Raw genomic sequence first — 18,617 nt, 5'->3', positions numbered from 1 at the left:
GATCACTTCCCTATGTGCCCCACTGTGACTAAGAGAAGGCTTTAAGTCACTGCAAGGGGCCAAAGAAATTCCTTTTGAGCAGGATGCCATCATCTGCCCCATGCTGGAGGGACCGTGCCAAGGTAAGACCAGCATGGTCTACTAGGTTCGGCTGTCAGAGATTCTGAAGCTCCACCACAATCCATGGCCACCCTGGGGCAGATAACAACAAATAGGTTGGCCTGGTCAGTCCAATTTATGAATAGCAGGGCAATTTATCCTAGAATCCATCTGAAGGGAAGACTGCTCAATGCCACATCTTCCTGGGCTCTGCTGGACTGCGCATGGTCCAAGGAGGAGGCAGCCAGCACAACTAAATCTCTGTTCTTCAACATGTAAGCACAGCTGGTGATCAAAATACTTGGCATTTCCACAAAGGCCAATAGCTAGGGTGCCTTAGGTGACTGCAAGAAAAAGCAGGCCCTTTCAAGTATCTCTTTCAACATTTGCAAACCACAGGACACAAATCCTCATTTACAAAGGCTGTGTGACCTGTGCTCATCACTGGTATTTCTGATGCTTTGTTACCAAATAATAATCTGCTTTCTTTTTGCTGCACATGCTACTAAGGCCAAATCCTGACAGGTCAGAGCTGTACTTTCGGTGCAGCCAGTGGAGCAGAAGATGCTTAACGCCCAACAGAAGCAGGGCAAATTCTGTAGTTAATGTCATAGCATGCAAAAAACATCCTGAAGGCTCATCCTAACCTTCTGTTTCCTTGTCAAGACAGATTTAACTACAGTCAGTACCACAGGGACTAGATTCGAGTGGCAGTGGTGGTATATCCATATTTTTAATGGGATTTGACATTTAAGGCAGCATTTCAGTTCACCTCTAAGCCTGTAATTACACTTGCAAATCTGCCTAGCAAGTCATCAGCAAAGTATCCTAGGGGACTGCTTGAACAGATTGGTTCTGTTCCCATAGAAGCAGCATTTGAGTACCAAGTGATGCTACAAAGCAGACACTGTGGACTGCAGTGCCTGACATAGACACTTGCAACCTGGACTCACTCCTAATCTTCAAAATAAAAACAAGAACAAAGATTGCAAAGAGCCCTTGCTTTATCTTAAAAGCAACACTGTGCTGAGTCAGATACCACTGGAGGTCAGGAGCACTTCATGAATACACTACCGAGACAGGACTCCTTTCTACACCCCGCTGGTTATCTTTGGTCTCATGAAATCTGCAAGTGCTAAAAGTACCAGAGCAGCCCAAGGATGAAATCCTGTTTGTCCCCTCCTGGTCTGAAATCACGATGGCCTAGTGCTGAGAAGCACCTTTATGTCTCCCGCACAAGTGCAGACTCTGCCCAGCATCTCCTTCCTAAAGGAATCCATTTAGATTTCTCCTTCCATTGTAGCCCTACTACCACCAAAATTTTGAGACCAAATTGATGCCAAATGCCAGGATGCTCAGGACTATATTTTGTCCCCAATTTACACACCCACCCCCTCCCTTTGCACCCAATTTACACCACCACCCCCAAAGATATGATTGGAACCAAATAAAGTACATACGAAGTACTCAGCTGGGACTCCATGTATACTCAGGTCTTTTCAGGTCTGGGGAAAAAAAAGTCTGATTTGTTCGGATTTGGACTTTTCATCCATGCCCATGGGAGGCAAAGTGAAGGATCTCCTTCTCTCACAAGCCACCTGAGCAGATCTTTCTGCAGGATGCAAATGGTTTCATCCCTGAGTTAGACTTTAAAAGAGAAAAATGCAGTCCTCAGCCATCACTACCCTAGTGCTAGAAGCAAAGAGAACATTTAGCACAGAGCTCTCTGCTGCAGCAACAAAGAGCAAACAAGCAGCACAAAGCTGTGAAAGATGGAGAAAAGCAGAAAGAGGCTAATTTGTATCATACCAAAGAAACAGAAGGAAACCTGAGGCCAAGGGGTTTGGACTAGTAGAGGAAGAAAGCTTACAGAAGGTAGACTGCGCTGTTCAACAGCAAAACATTTGCAGCCCTCAGTGCTCATTTGGGAGCAGCCTGGTACCTCCATCAACAGTGATCCCACACAGGAAAGAAAAACAAATCTAGAGAGAATTCCCAAAGAGATGTAAGATCCCTCAAGGCCATTTCAATGACATGAGCAAAACTCGAATTTTTCTCTTTTTTCCCAGCAGGGATGACGCGACATTTTGTCCAGCTTAGTGCATACAGTTCGCCTCTCCTCAGCAAGACTTCTAGCTGACCGACGTGCAGTTCAGCTCTGCAGGGTCCTGCCTACCTTCTGCCATTACTCCCTCTGGCCCGTCGGCAATACTGGGTTCACTGGAGCACTGCCTGTGGCTAAAACTGGGCTGCAGGAGGAGGCATTTTTCGGTAGTGTCTGACTCCTCAATCACCATTCCTGTGTGCATCACGGAGGCCATTGCCAGCAGCTGAATATCTGAGTGAGCATTGGCAACAGTGTGGCGACGGATGCTACCACATTTCTCCAGGTAAGCCTCACCCTCCTGCTCTGTCAGTGGGGTCAAGGCCATCTCGCTGGGCTGCCGGCTTGTCACCATGTGAGATGAATAATTCAGTACACCAGTCTTAAGATGGGATCTGGAGTACCGTCTCTCTGGAAGAGAAAAAAGGAAGCAGGAACGGTCAACAGGGCACAGACAAAGCATTGCCCGAACTGCTAGGTTGGCCTCAGGGAACAGAGAGGACTCAGCGCACAGCCACAGAGCGTCCCACCTCATTACCACTGAGGAACAGTCAGGTGCTCATTAGTTCATCCTGCTGGGGGTTTGGAAAGGAGGTCTGCCTCTCCCCTGGTAAGGAGACACCTCCCATCCTACTGTAAGGCTGTGCTGCTGCCTGCGAGAGAAGTGAGCCAAAAAGTAACAAGTGCAGCAAAGGGACTTTCTTCAGCATCCTGATGGTCTCCTTTCTTACCCAGGGGGGTGAGGACCAAGTAGGAGCTCTCACATGCAGGTTCACTAAAATCAGTGACACTGAAGTGGCACAAGTCCCCAAAGAAACATTCCGTGAGGACCTGAGTTGTCATCCCTTTCTCTGGAAAATTTGTCTCAGGAGATGCCATTAGCTGGTGTCAACATGAAATTCCTGATGCTTACATTGCGCTGCCTCTCCAGCTGCCTAGGGAAAGGCAGTCCTGCTAGCATTATGCCACTGTATTTTTTAAAGATTATGCAAGAAAAAGAACATTTCAGACACTTTAAAACATGTCTGGTTTTGGGGCTAGACACTGAAAACACCTGATGGTGCACAGCAACAGTGCACAACAGCCCGCAACAGCTTGGGGTGAAAGGCACAGAAGAGGAAGGCAGTACTTGCGGAGCATGGGTGAAGGTGGTGACACAGAATTGATGGGTGCAGGGTCTACGATCTGCTCAGCAAAAACATTAAGGGGGAAAAATGCCTGGTTTAAAACTCAAACCCAAGGTGCAGTCCCCAGCCCCGTACCATGAAGCACCATTTCAATTCTGACACGGGAAGCTTTAAGAAAAAGCAGAGGTCTGAGTTTGTGCCTTGGCTTGCTATAATTCACTCCCCTAGCAGGTTGAATCAGACAGTATTACTTTTCACCTGCTGTCTTCCACCACCATGCAGCATTGCCGTGTGGTGTTAAACACCTCATGTGGTCTGTCCCCAAAGCAGGTGATAAAGCTATTCCCTACTTGTCTCTCTGTTTCTCACCAACTTCCTTGAAGTGCAGGGTCTCATTTCATAAAGTCGGAAGCCTTTAAACCATATAAAATACTTCCACGAAGACTGCAGAGCATAAGAGATAGAGTAACAAAATGAAAAGCAAAGCAGTTGTCACTGAAGGTTATAAAAGGATTTTGGAAGCTTGCATCAGGAAGACAAGCAGAAAACAAACTCTATATTGTTGCAGGGAGGAATGGGTGAGCAGCCAAAACTCCACCACTGGCAGCAGCCAAGCTATGACAACACTTCACCCCGCTGCTGCCAGTAATACATTCATTCAAAACATTTCATTTTGTGCCTAAGAGAATGTGCAAATAATTTTTGAGGCTGGTTACGTTAAATATACTCTTTAGGTGTCATCTGCAGCTCAAGCCACAGCAAGCTGTGGTATTGGAGGGCATTGGGAAAAAGTAATTTAAGGGGGGAGCCACACAAGCATCCTCCTGCTCTGCACCCCTCCTTGCAGCTCCGTCAGCAGCGGCAGGCAGGGCAGCAGCAGGCAAGCACCCTAGCACAGCACCGGCATCACCAAATGCCGTGCACTGCATTAGTGTTCTGCTTCTGCCCATGCCTGGGTCTTGGAAAGTTACCCTGGCATAGACAGGATCGAAATAACGCTGGTGTCATTAGCAGCAGCTGCTTCTCCACCTTCACCAGTACTTATCAGGGCTTCTTCATTTCTGACTTCTGTGAACAAAATGAAGTATTGATACCAAAAGAGAGAAGGCAGTGGTGGGGTCAGTTATATACTTGCAACATGACCGACCCAGGCTGAGGTCTTTAAACGCATTTAGGTGCCCATCTCCTGTCTACATTAGGAAGTCAGACACCTTTAAGAGCTGTTCAGCTCTTGGGCTGAGAGAAGAAAGAGAGCTCAGTAGCCTCTTGAGGTAATGGTTCATTGCACTCCCCCATCCCATGATTTAATATTTACGTTATGTCTATCCTGCAGTAGCTTCAACTATGCAGAGGTGTCTTAGCTAACTAGAGAGGTCTGAGGAGATTAAACTGAACTGAGCCATGCAAAATGCTGCCAATTTTCCAGGCTCCACAGCTGCAGATTTTGTAGGCAAGGGCTGAATCTTTGTTCTTCTCTGTTCCTATACAACACATTCAAAACTAAAACATGCTTCATTTAAACAGGGACAGCTTGCAGCCCTTCCCAAAAAGCCAGGATACACAGGAAAAAGAAAAATCATGGCCATGGCCTAATGTTCTCTTAATAGATAGATAAAAATATTCCCATGAGAAAAAAGGTGCCAGGTTTTTGTGAAAGCTTTTAGTGCTCCTGAAAGAGCCAAGCCTGATGACCTGAGAGATTAAAGTCCACTAAGAGCAAGCATAATATAGGAAGCAATAATATAAAATTATTCCTGCCCAGCCTGGCAACCCTGCCTTCACATCAAAGCAAAGAGATCCTGTGATCTTTTTCTGTCATGTCCTTGGCTGCTGTGGTAACATGGTCAACTAGTATCATTAGTTACATCAACTACCATAGTAGTTTGCAATCCAGCCAGTCTGTATTCATCATTTCACAGGGTTATACATGATGTGTGTACTTGTGTACATGTTTGCATGGATGTGTACGTACACAACACTCACTGACTAGCAGACTGCACAGAGGTGATGCACATGCCAGTGTTTCAAAGTCTGACATCATTCAGCTTTTGAATATAATCAGAACCTGGATGGGGAGATTGTAAAAGCTGCTGGTATCGAAGGAGATAGATACAAACAGTAATTCAGAAGACCACACTCTTCCCCTCAGACCTGTATCAGCATGGAAACAGGAGCATTGCACCACCTCCTGAGTGCAAAAATAAAGCAAAGGTCCTGAGTTTGACTATACTGAACTACTGTAACCCAGGCATCCTGCAATGAGCTGAGCCCAGAATTGAGCAGAGGTTGCAAACCCACCCAGGAATCTGGACAGACACACAGGCAGTGTGAGCTGGGGCTCGTGCTGCTGCAGCACGGCTACTGTTTGCCTAAACCATGCAGCTGGTTACCAGCATGAGCACATTTATGCTAAAATTAGACCCACATTTAGTCAGCATTTGCATGGCATGTTTTCAAAGTAGGCAAGCAATTGATAGCAGTTTATCCCCAGTGCATACTTTAGTTTGGAGAAACTAACTTTAACTCTTCTCCTCCCTTCTATTCTGCTACAGTCAAGCTGCTACTTTCTGTCCCAGAAATAGCAGCAGCATTTCACCATATTCTTCTTGCCACCGTGATCATTTGAGATAAGGGTGCTGCTCAAACAGGCACTGTGCTTCAGATACGGCTGAATGTGAAACACTGTAGTAGACAGCAGAAGAGTTAACCAACTGACAGAAAAGGCCAGTTTTGAAAATTACCAAAACTCCCTTCCAACTTCTCTTATGGCAGTCTTACCCACCAACCAGGACAATGCTAGCACTTCACTGGTGGACTTGGAAACCCAACTGTTTAAGTATCTGAGTGACTTTGGTGACCTAGACCTTCACCTGTGTCAATCCCTGACCATAAAATTTCACAGAAGTTGGGACAGAGGAGGGAACAGGAAGGTGGTGGTGGTGTGAAATAAACTAAAGAGGTTAAAGGACAAAGTGCTCAAATTTTATCTGATGTAGCCACAGGAATTATCCAGCTTCACAGCAGCACAGGAATGGTCCAGTATCCTGCTGTCACAGCAAAATCGGTAGGACTCCAGTGAAACGTGTGTTGGAAGCACATGTGACAGAGCTGGTGGTGCTCAATGGAAAAAGTTAGAAGAATTCTTAATTCTCCCCCACCAAACATTTTTTCTGAAGTTGTAGCTGTAAGACCTAGGACTGGAAAGGCTTGCCTGGGCAGTTACAGGGGGACAGGTGTTGTGTAACTAACACAAGAAGAGGAAAGACAGTTTGGTCGCCATCTACTAAGGCTACTCAGTCTTCAGCTTGACTGAGAAAACAGGCCTGGCTTTTGACTTCTGAATTTGCTAGTTCACTAAGACCTGATAGGTCTCTGCTCTTATTTTCTCCCCACAACAGTACCAAAGACATTCTTAAGACATTAAGCAATGCTTTCTAATGCCAAGGGTGAGAGCTGCAAGAAACTGCACAGAAGAGTTGAGGAGCTTCCTTCAGTCGAAGTTTTTAAGAGCAGGTTAGCTGTAGAAATGGCTTACATATGACTGATCAGGTAGTGAAAGAGAGAGATGGACAGTGAAGAATTTCTCAATGTTTAATCTCTTCAAGGGAGGGATGACCTGACTCCTTTGAGGAAAAAATATCCACAGATTATTTTTGTGCAACAAAATTAAAATCCTTTATGATAAGAATCAGGTAAAAATTAGACTAAACTCTGAACATTCATTTATTGCTTTACTTTTTCCCTTTACTTTCTTGGCCACAAAAGACAGTCTCTTAAGGGAGCTGTCATGCATAGTTTAACTAGAAATTTTATTTCTATTTTGGTGTGTTATGGCCAGGAACATAAACTGGGAGGAGTTTTTAAGGTATTTTTTAGAAGCAAACTCAAATCAGCAATTATGTTAGGTTTAATACATGGGGGGAACAGGGTGAGTGTTTTGTCTTCTTCCCTATTCCCAATTTAAACATTGTTTCTTAGACAACTGGATCCATTCAGCACGCTCCACCTTACAGTGCGGGTTATGGCTAATTTACATGGGCGAAGCAAGAAGGATGGTAACAGAAGAGCAGGTGGGGATGCTGCCCTTTACGAATCCCCTCTGTGAGCTGTCCTGTCCCCTTTCACGCCTATCCCTGCTGCACTCCTCTCTCACTTTAAATCAAGTTTAAGATACAGCAGCCTTGCAGGCTGAAGCCTTATGTGTATTCACAGCTGTGATCAGACACCTTCAGTTGCATTTCTCAGCACTTGTTTGTCTTGAAGGCTCCAGTCCAGACAGCAGTTTAGCCTCCACAGCATCTGTTGAGAATGCAAGCATACCCAAAGCCCAACAGTGCATTTCCAAAAAGCTACTACAGGGAACCTACTGGGCTTCATCATCATTACAGGCTGCCAAGTGACAGAAGAAACTGGTTCTGAGAAAGCAAAAAAGGTGACAGAAAGAGGGAGAGAGGAAGAGAAAAGTTTGATTAGAAGTAGGAGTTAAGGAAAAGAAACCACCACCACAGCAGCACTTTCAAAATACCAAGATTATTTGCAGAAAAGTGCTGCTCTGCTGTCAATGTTGTGTAATGCAAACACAAGTTCTGTCTTTCCTCCCACTCAGCACAGGGTGGAGCAGGGGCAAAGGGCCACCTTGGAAATATACACAAATAAATGACAGCTAAAAATCAAAGTAAATACAATTATTTTAAGGCACATAAACTTTACAAGGCCAGTTCGTGTGAAATTTTTTTTTAATGACACTAATGCCTTGTTCAGCTGGTGGAAATCCAGGATGGATAGAAACTTCAGTACAGGTCAGGCAGCTACCTTTCAAAGTATCACAGCAGCATGCAGATGTCCATAAACAGCAAAACAATCAAATTTGTCAAAGCTCAACTTTTACAGGGGAATGTGGCCTAGATTTAGCCTCAGGATCAGGTCTGCAAATCAATGCTGAACTGTATAGCCATGTTCACTTACATAAAAGATATTTAATTGCCCAACAACCACAAGAACAAAAACCCTGAGGCATAGTTTGCCTAAAGTGATGCCATGAGTTTGTTACAGGCACAGGTTGTCTGAGTCCTGATAAGTCCTTCTACTGCACGACCATATTTTCCCCTGTGCTGCTAAGGTGTAGTACAAGATAGGTTGTGTGTCTCCAGCTTGCTACAATTTGCATCGAAGCAAAAGCTAAAGCTTATAAAAACCGAGGGAGACTGGACCTTCCTTCACTTATTCTATTTAAATCTTCTTGACTATCAAATCAGTATCACTACACCCATTCCTCAGCTAGCCAATCTCTTCTGGCTGGCCATGCATGTAAGCATTGCTCCTGGATCATGTGTGGAGAAGTTTTCCACTATAAGCATCCCCTTCCTGAAGTGAAGTGCCAGTTCTCTCACTTAGACCCACTTATCCACAGTTTAAACACAGATTTTTGGTTTTTTTTAAAGAGTCCTCAGATGGAAGACAGACTCCATGGAAAAAAAACCCTGTAATCCCTCAGAATGAACATCAGTTTTGCCGTTTGCGAAGGCTGGCTGATGCAGCAGTGAGCATGGGAATCCAGGCAGCCGAAGCAGGCTAACAAGCAAGGCAGAGAGCAGGCAGCAAAGGACCAGGTGCAGTCTCTCACCAGGGTGAGAGCAGTATGTCAGGCACGGACCAGGGAGTTTTAAAATGCAGCCCATCTCCAGAGAGAAGGGAGATTTTGCACATGTGCATGCGCAGTGGTGGGACAGTAATAGTTCACTTGGTCATGGAAAATAAAAAGCCCATCACAAAAATCTACATTTAGAAACATATTAATCAGGACCTTCTCAAGGGTGTTTTAGCCTTTGTTTTCTGTCTCTCATGGAGTCATGCACTGTCTCCTTTTCTAGCACAGATATGCACTGCCTCACATTAACCAACCTGTATACCCCAACAAGAGCTTCTGTATGATGTGCATATCTTACCAAGCAAGCAGGTGCTACCAGAGAAGCTGTGATCCTCACACAAACCCAAGTATGGTGATACCACCTGCTTGACCAGTTCTTCCAGCTGTAGGTAGCCCTCACTGGGCCCAGTAGGCTCATGGACACTCTGAAATTCAAACATAAAAAGTCAACACTGCCCTTACATAGTTTTGAGTAAGGTTTTTGAGTAAAGCCTGGGGTCTGTCAAATATCTCTGCACTGGAATATCCCAACCATATCGGTAGACCATTTGGAGAAGCACAGCTGATAAACCCAAATGGAGGTTCGGGTGCCATTCAGGTCAACCTCCTTGTTCAAGTCATAGCCATAACCCTATGGACATCGAGCAGCTAGCTGTCTTTTTTCTAACCAAGGGATAGGAAGGTACAAGGTACACTCACACTGAGGATTTGTACAGTGTAACTACAGTGATATAATTATACCAGGGCAACTCTACCAGGAAATGTCTCTATGTAGAAAAGCCTTAACACACCTTCAGCAAAGCACTGCTCTTTTCCTAGGCAGGACTGCAGGAAAAGCACCCTCTGTAGTTCAGCTTACAGCTGTGAAGATGGTAGATAACACTAACCAATTTACCGGTAATTTCAGAAACCGTTCACAGACTTAACTTCCTGCAACGCCTCAATAAGCTTTTCTTTCTCAGATGAGTCACTTTGAGACCCTTTTTGGCCTCAAGATTCTTTTATTAAATATTTCAGGGAAATTGAGCTAGCACTTTAGTATCTCCTGTTACAGTCTGGGTCACTGGGAACATCAGAGCAGCAAGAACTCATACAGAAATACCAGCTTAGCCACTTTGCAATTTTGATTGTACTTCAGAAGGTTTCATTCCCTGCCACTCATTATAAGGCATATTGGAGAAGAAATAAAAGTGGGAGGAACCCAAACAGCCACCTGTAATATGGTATTTTGCAGGACTGTCAGGCTGGGTGATATAAAAAGATAAAACAGCTGGTATACTTGGCTGTATTTGGCATGCTTGCAAAATATTCTCTTCAGGTCTGGATAAAGAGGATAGTCTTCACAGAAGGTCTGGGTCTCTTGGGAGAGGCCTTTGGAAGATGTATAGCATTTTTCCTGCTGCCAAGAGGTATTCCTCCTCTCATGGGCACTGCTCAGCATCCCAGCCAGCCAAGGTGTGGTGTTGGGCAACCAGCAGCCACAGCCCATTCAAATCCCACGATCCACTGTGATGGAGACTCACCCTGTCATTGCAAAGCTGAGAAACCAGGAGAAATAGGGCACAAAGAGGCATTCAGAGAAGCTGGGAGATGAAAAATTTCTGTGAAAAGAGTCCTGAGGCTGTTCCTAGCTGGGGAGGAGACGTATAAAGAAAAATACAAACACCAAAGAGCAGAACCCGGGCCTTTCATGGCAACATCCTTACCTGTTCCCAGGAAAGCTCAGGACATTCAAATTCAGCTCTCATTTCTACATTTACCGTTCCCAAGTAAGCAAACATCACTTCCCCTTCATCACACCCTCTACCCTCCCCACTCTCCTTTCCAGGGTTCATACTAGTTCAATGAGGTCAAAATACCCAAGTGGAGTCAGACGAAGAAGAGCAGAGGCTCCCCACCTGCAGAATTAACAGCATCTGGACAATGGAAGCTGGGAGCTTTGTCTGGACCAGAGGAAGAATTTCTTCCAACTTTACTTTTAGCAAGACCAAGTCTCTGAAGCCAAGAAGAGCAATCTGACGAATAGTCAACTCCTGGCCCTAAAAACCACAGAAGGCAAAATCCAAGAGTTGGTAAAGGGACGTGTGAGCATCACACCAACACACGTATGCACACAGACAGAAAGGGTCTATCCTGCCCATTGCTGCTGTGGCAAAGCACCCCCCCAGCTGCTTGGGTTGAGGAGTCAGGGTACTCTTTGATTGCTTCCCTCTCAGCCTCTGTCCCACACAAATTCTGAAATTAGTAACACCTCATCTGAGGCGCCAGTAGGTTTGGAGTGAAGCCAAAAATGGGCCTCTATTTCACCAAAAGACTACATATTCATGAAATCCAACTGCCATCAAATTTGGTCACAAACATCCAAAGCCCAGGATGGATGCAGCTCATGCTTTTGCCACTCGGAGCTGAGAAACCAGAGAACATTTGGTAGGGAAAGAGGTTGGTACAGAGTATTCCTTAACTAAGCCTACCTCTGGTCTGTGTTGGATCCTCTTTTTGCTCAACATCTGCACTTTAGACCTTGTTGATATAACAAAAATCCACAATTCAGTCCATTACAGATTTTAGGATTTAGGGTAGGGCAAAGCTAGTGAGACTGCTTGTACCAAACATCATTTAAAAAAAGCAACAGCTTTGATTTCCACTGCAAGGCACTCCGTGTCCTCCCAGTTACTTTTTTACATCAACAACAAAAGTGAGCAGGCTTAACAGAAGATGATGTTGTAATGTTTCTTAGCATATTTAGACACAGTTGGACTCCATTTGGCATTCTGGTGTTACTGCCTTTCCCTCTGCTATGCTTAACATCTGCACGAATTTCTCTTGCCCCACTGCAGCTTAACAGCAGAAATTTTCCTCCCAGCCCTGCCCAGCACTTTCTAGCCTGAAGTTTCCCTTGCTCTTCCCAGCACGTTAATCTCCACCCCACGGCCTGTTTGGGAACCATTTTATGGTCTCCACAACACACTCAACATGGCAAATATTTAGCTGGAAGGAATTAACAGCAGTTAATCATTAATTTGTAATGGGTTTAATGTCATAATTAACAGCATTGTCAATATGTAAATACAAGTTAAAGCCAATAATCTGGAGGGCAGCTTGGCCATAATAAAGGCACTTATGAAGTGCTGTTTTAAACCATCACTGCATGTTTAGAAACATGGAGGTATAGAAAAGACCAGTACATATCTTTGAACTGTACTTCTGCAGCTGCACACTTTTTATTTATATCATGCAGTTTAGTCCTGTTAACTTCATACCCCATTTCAAAATGCAAACATTTTGCTGTGCCAAGCAAAACAAGATTTGCTATTCTTTTTCCACACCAAGTAGTTATATCAACAGCTGCAACTGTACAAAAGCCAGAGACCTGTTTACATAGTTTCTCTCTGTACAGCAATTTAACCAACTTGGATGCTTAAAGGTCATATTTCTGCAACAGCTATGAGCCTCGGGTTTAAACTTCACTGAGATAGGAAGTTACTTCTAGTTACTACCTTTGGTAACATAGGCTTACACATGTGGCTAACTGACTTTCATTCTGAATGGGCAGTCTCTGGGATCACAGAAGAGCACAACTAAATAATCATGTTGACATTTGCAGCAAAGGATGGGGAACCAACAACAAATTGACTTTCCCATCTACCAGAGTAGTGCATGAAGAACTGCGAGCTGATGAAAGAGATTTGCTAGATGAGCTCTCTTCACATGTGGTGACACACTGTATAAATAGGTACATACAGTTCCCTATTTGTAGGAAGAGCCCAATCTTTTTATTAGGGCACTGGCGTGGGATAAGAGCAACTTCTTATTTCTTGCTGCACCAGCAACTCTCTCTGTTGTAGCCTAGGGCAGCTTACTCAGAGTCAAGTTCTTGGACGTATTTAGGCAGTTTAAATCCATACATTTGTGTAGGACTTAGGTGCCTACAAAGCTTTAAATATTCTGTCTGTTACCTTTCAGTTCCTCATCTGTAAAATGGCAATACTTCCCTAAATTCACAGCTTCTATGAAATATTTTTCAGTGACTCAGATATTGTGACAAGACAAATACAGTAAGAAAGTTAGGCTTTCAGAGAATCTCAACATCCCATAGTCATGCTTTCACCACTACCACCAAGTTACTTCCAAAAGCTGCACCCACTGTGCAGTAACTTTTGTTCAGTTTCTCATCAGAGACATTTAATAGCAGGGGAGTAGATTTTTCTGATAAGTGGCAGAATTATTAGCATCAGTGGTATGACACACAGTTAGCTCAGCTGTTTCCACAGTGCACAGGTAGCTGCAGTGCAGACAAACCCCTGCTTAAATAGTTTACTCCAGGTCACTCCCTGACTGAGAATTAGTTGCAAAAGGAGAGAAAGGGAGGATATTATAACTGTGCAGTTTTACCTGCCAAACACCTACCTTTAAGCATCTGCAGCAAGGAAAGAATAAAAATAAACACAGTAGAAAGGTTAGTGTCTGTCTTTGCAGAAGTCCTTTCTCTTTTAGGAAATGCCAGCTTTAATAGGATTAGAGGAAAAGGACAACCTTTGAGCTTTACCTGCTGCCTTTCAAACAATACAAGGGAAAAATATTTTTAAAAGGCTCTGGAAAGCATGTCTTGTGGAAGAGGCAAAAGTAAAGAGGAGGAAGCTAGCATTTCCATGAACGTCAGTCTCCTCATGAGGTACATTTTTATTTTCCTCTGATGGAAAAGAAGATCAAAATAGGCTGGGGAGGTAATTAGACTGCTCGTATGGAAACCCTGACTAAAACTACATTAAAAATGATACAGCTCAACACTGCTGATGGGATACTCAGCTTTCAAAATACCCAGTGTAAACAGGTCTTACATAAAGTTGTTCATTCATCCTTTACCCATAGATTTACTTGTCCCCTTATTAAAGCTTCAAAAAACCCAACAGAGGATTTTCCAAAGGCACAGCTGGGACATAAGCCCTCCAAAAGTAGCTGGGGCGAGTTAAACACGTTTGCTCCTCATCTAGTCTTCAGATTTGTCCCTCTGAAGACAAGTTGTCAGTGTTGTCATCTGCACCAACAGAGTCCAAGGTATTTAAAAACAGAAGAACTATAAATACAAATGGCCCAGAGCTTCAGTCTAGACAAGGTATAGTCCAACAGTTTCAGTGTTCAAGCTTAGCTAAGCACAGACAGAGGGTAGACAAATGGGAATAAATTCAGCCCAAAACACTGTGTTTGCCCAGTAGATTTTAGCAGTCCTTCTTACACAGTTAATGCTGACTTGTGTAAACTCTAATTCTGCCCAGATTTAGTTTAAAGGTTTTGAGACCTGTTTAGCCACTGGCCAAACAGTGCTGCTGGAACAGAAGAGAAGTTTCCAAGTGCCATTAGCAGACATTGCAGTTACATTGCCTCACCTGACTGAAGACTGAATTATAATTAAGATTACCTGGACTGGGTAGAATATTGCCTGGAGTGTAGGAAGAGTCTCTGTAAAATAGTGATCCCAGATCTCAGACAGGACATCAATGCGATCCTCACCTACGAAAACAGAGATTGGGAGCAAGAGCTTTAGCGACAGAGACACTAAAATCAAGTTGAATTTTCCCACTACTCTCTAATTCCCCAAATAAGAGGTACAAACCCACCCTTCACATTCACAGTTTCCATCCAAAACTGGACATCGCTCAGCTAAGCTTCACTTAACTGACAGAGACACAAGGCTGTGATCATAAATTGCTCTGTCGCTTACTGCAAAGAAGACAGCTCTGTGCAAAACATGAGACCAATTCCAACAAAACAGTGAAGCCCCTCTTCAACCAGAACCTTTAACTCCACAGCAATGAATTGTGTAATCTCACAGCTCACAGTTAGCATGCTCAACCAGCATGGGAGCACAGCCAGACATTAGCAGCTGAATCCGAAAACTAGCAGGTCACAGTCAACGTCAACTGTTCTGCAGCAACTGAGTCAGGGAGACCATTTACAAGGCCTGAGCCCCCTCTGGCATCCTCCCACTCCCAGGCACAGACACAGCAGTTACCCTGACTAGCCACAAAGCTACAGTGCTCCTCTCAAATGTGGCACTTGGGAAGGCTCCTGAATGAAATCCACTTGTGGCCACCCCTCATATGACTCCAGCTCCAACAAACATCCCCAAATGTAAGTGGGTATTTAAAATGAAGGCAGACTAAGTTATGTAACTCATGATTCCTGTAACAGGAATACAACTGTGGTCAAAAGCCTATTATTAACAAAAAATGCTTTACTGAACATAATCATTTGAATAGACATTTTAAATTATGTTAATAGGCTTGACTTAGAGATGCGTGTTCCTCAGCATTTGGGCCCAAAGCCTCTCAGGTTTTTTTAGGAGATTTTTCCCATCCCAAAGGCCAAAGGTTTGTAATGTTTTTTCAAGTTTTAGATACATTCCCCAGAAATTTCAGGTGCAAATACAGACCCAGGTTTAATAACACAAGTTTCTGACAAAAGGATTTTCCAGGATACCTTCCACGGAGACTCAGCTGGAGCTCACAAGCAGTCAAGAGTCAAGGAGCAGTAATGGAGGACAGCGGCTCAAGACAGCTTTGAAGGCTCAGCCTCAAGGTGACTAAAGGCCCTACATGAGGAACTGGAACACATGTAAAACTGCAACTCAAAGGAGCCTTATCACTGTGTACTGAAGTGCTTTCCCCATCTGGAGACTTCTACATGGGCTTTCACTGTGCTTGCCCATGGGTTGTGCTGCTTAGGACATGGCCAAAGAGCAGAGACCCAGCAGGACCAGATCCTGCAGATGTTTCCTTTCAAGCAGAGAACCCACCGACGACTGCAGGAGGGTTCAGAGGGAAGCTTCACTGTGTCAGGTACAACAGCAGCTTCAAAACTGGAACTGCAGGCGGATGAGCACCTATCCAACACCCCCATAACAGCTACCCCTTACCAGAAACTGCCAACTGTAAGTGAAAAAGACAACAGGAAACAGACTAATTGAATGTTTAAATTTTTCCTTCCTCTGCCTCCTCCCCAGGACTGCAACACTTTCATGTGTGGAGCCAGAATGAAATGTCACAGATCACTTCTGAAGGGGAAGGGGGAATGGTTTATTTCTTCAAGAAATCATAAATCTTACAGGCATTGAATGAGATTCTGACAGACTGTATAAAGAAAAATCATGTTAAAATAAGAGGCTGTGATCTGAAAAACAGACACAGTAAAACATGGCCATGCCTTGCAGCAGGAACATTATTCCATCTCTGAGTACTAGGACAGTAGAAATTTTCCAGGAAGACAGAGCTAACTGAGAAGTGTGTACAAGAAGTTCTTCTTGCTGTGACCACAAGACCTGCAACAAACCTACACATTATGAAAGAAAGGTGCCCATGAGTCATCTCCTGCAGAGATGCCAGCCTGCATGGGCAAAGTGGCTCCAGTGTCACTTCAAACTAGGGACAAAAAAATGAGGCATAGGAAGAGGCTTTTGTGTCTGCCTGGGAAACTTCATCTTACCCAAACTACTTGAGCAACTGCAAAGTACTCCCAGGCAGCTCTCAGCTTATTACAGACTCGAACTCAATTTTCATAATACTAAAACAGGTACTGGAACAGTTTTATATGAATACAGAAAACAAAGCCTATGATAAGCTGGACAGCACTCGTTCTGAAGAGCTGGGAGCGGCAGGGCAGGTACCCATATTCAGGAAAATGCATGAGTCTGCCTTCTTTCCTCCCTTACAGGACCAATGCCAAAGAAGCACACACCAAGCAGGAGGCTGGCAACTGCACAGCTCCTTCAGGGTTTGAGTCCTACAGCCTGCTGGCCAGGTGGAGAAGTCACTTGGTGAAGAACAGTGCGGATGAATCCAGCAGCAACAATGATGCAAGATTGTAAGTGTCTATTGGCATTTAATGACCCAGATACAGAACGTTGGTGATTAGCAAGGGATCTTCCCTACAGGCTACAAAACTGGGTCAAATCAAACAGCAGCCTAGTTTTGAATGAAGACATGTGCTCTAGACAGCTTGCTCTGCTTGAGCAAACTGTTAATAAACGTGACTAACTCCCCACACATCCAACACAGAGTCGCTGCGCCATGCTGGCCTTTGTCCACAGGCTCTGCAGTAGCAAGCATCTGCACAGAACTTCATGAGTGATCAACTTCTTTCCTGAAAAATTTCATTCCCACCCAAGTGACTGTTTTTTCTTTAAATTTACACAAAGCCTGTTAGTTCAGCTCTCAAAAGCATGACACAGTAACCAAAATCGTGCTTACATCGAGTTGCAAATCACATTGAAAACAAAAGGCAGAAGACAGCTCTCAGCAGTTTTGCAACAGGATCCATGTCCAGCCCAGAACTGCTTTGAGCCCAGGTTCAACTGCCACACAAGACCCATGTTCCTGCTCTCGCGATGAAGATGTGGCTGGTGGGAGTGTTGCAGCTATGTGGCTATTCAAACAGCCCTCCATCCCTTAAGCCTCACAAAGGGCTGCAGTGCAACCTGGCTCCCAAGAGGTTGTGTGACATCCTAAGAGTACCAGAAAGGGCTGTATGCTTTCCAGACATGCAAATCATCTTGTCTGACCAAACATCAAACCACAACTCCCTTCCAAAATGGGTTCCTTACTATACTTGCCTTCACACAGCTTAACCTTCTCCTCTATAAACAGCAAGCCTTTCGTAAGGAGCTGGTTCTGCCAAGAGAGAAGAAAGACATGCATTTGCCTTTTCTGAGATTTAAAATAAACAGGGAAGAATAAATTTTTTTCAAATGTTATCCACTTTGCATGCAGTTATCTAAAGATTAGTCATATCATAGTACTTTCTCCCAGCACCGCCACCAGACCTGGTCTCACTGTGAGTGCTGTATATTCATTAACCCCTTCTTGTTCAGGCAGACATGAAAACACAACAGACACAGCAGATAGTTGAAACACTTGCCATAAGTGGGAAGGAAGGACCTGTCCTGGGTCACAGGGAGGGAATCAAGAAAAAAATGGTTCTTAACATAAGAGTGCGGCCACATAAGCTATACCTCAGCCATATGATGGAGGTGATCAAAGGGCCAAACGCTACCAAAGCATCCCACTCTTATTCCTTTGCACTAGCTCAGTGCTTGCCTGACTGCACAGTAAGCCAGTTCAGCTCCCTAACCCTTACTTCTCTATTCCCACCTATTCTCTTTCTGTGAGGCTATTTTTTTGCTATATTGAGCAGTTGGATCATCTCAGTATGCAGTCTCAAGCTGCAGAAGAAGTGGCAGAAGCTAGTCTTTCTAGATAAACTTAACTATCATGGACCAGACAGATTAAGATATTGATGTGCCTGTTTGCAGTTCAGAACATCTAAATACCTGATAAGCTTTCTGTTCTCATTTCCCCAAACATAAGAATGGTGCAAAAACAACACCTACCTTTCTGTTCTCCCAACAGCACTAGGAGAATCAGTTATTCCGAAAAGCTTTGAGAATCCCAGGGAAAGGAGCTGCTATCACCACATAACATGCTATTACTGCATCCTGAAAGGTTCAGTCGTACCACAGAGATCATATTGATAGAGAATACAGCCTTCTGTCCCTCTGAAAGGATCCAATATGAGGGTAGTGCACAATATTCAGAGACCCCTCTCTCTCTCTCACGTTCATCCTCCAGCTTTTGTTTTTAACAGGTAA

The 18,617-nt window shown here is 44.2% G+C and overlaps 1 protein-coding gene across 5 annotated transcripts in view; it reads right to left on the bottom strand.

Moving 5' to 3' along the window:
- Positions 1–484: 484 nt before the first annotated feature.
- PRR5L (proline rich 5 like) overlaps positions 485–18,617 on the bottom strand; it is a 47,186-nt gene continuing 29,053 nt past the window's right edge. For 4 of the 5 annotated variants that reach the window (XM_072863702.1, XM_072863701.1, XM_072863699.1 and 1 more), the window contains 5 exons: positions 17,583–17,640; positions 14,394–14,485; positions 10,876–11,016; positions 9,276–9,402; positions 485–2,614 (listed from right to left, as the gene is read on the bottom strand). In XM_072863702.1, the coding sequence (XP_072719803.1) occupies positions 2,232–2,614; positions 9,276–9,402; positions 10,876–11,016; positions 14,394–14,485; positions 17,583–17,640 (801 nt within the window). In that variant the 3' untranslated portion in view covers positions 485–2,231. The remainder of the gene's footprint in view (positions 2,615–9,275; positions 9,403–10,875; positions 11,017–14,393; positions 14,486–17,582; positions 17,641–18,617) is intronic. The other variant, XM_072863703.1, reaches the window with a different exon arrangement.

The sequence above is a fragment of the Ciconia boyciana genome, chromosome 6 (assembly GCF_034638445.1).
Source record: "Ciconia boyciana chromosome 6, ASM3463844v1, whole genome shotgun sequence".
In the NCBI taxonomy this organism is placed as follows: domain Eukaryota; kingdom Metazoa; phylum Chordata; class Aves; order Ciconiiformes; family Ciconiidae; genus Ciconia; species Ciconia boyciana.
The sequence above is the reverse complement of the archived record's forward strand: the minus strand, read 5'-3'. Positions and strand labels throughout refer to the sequence as shown.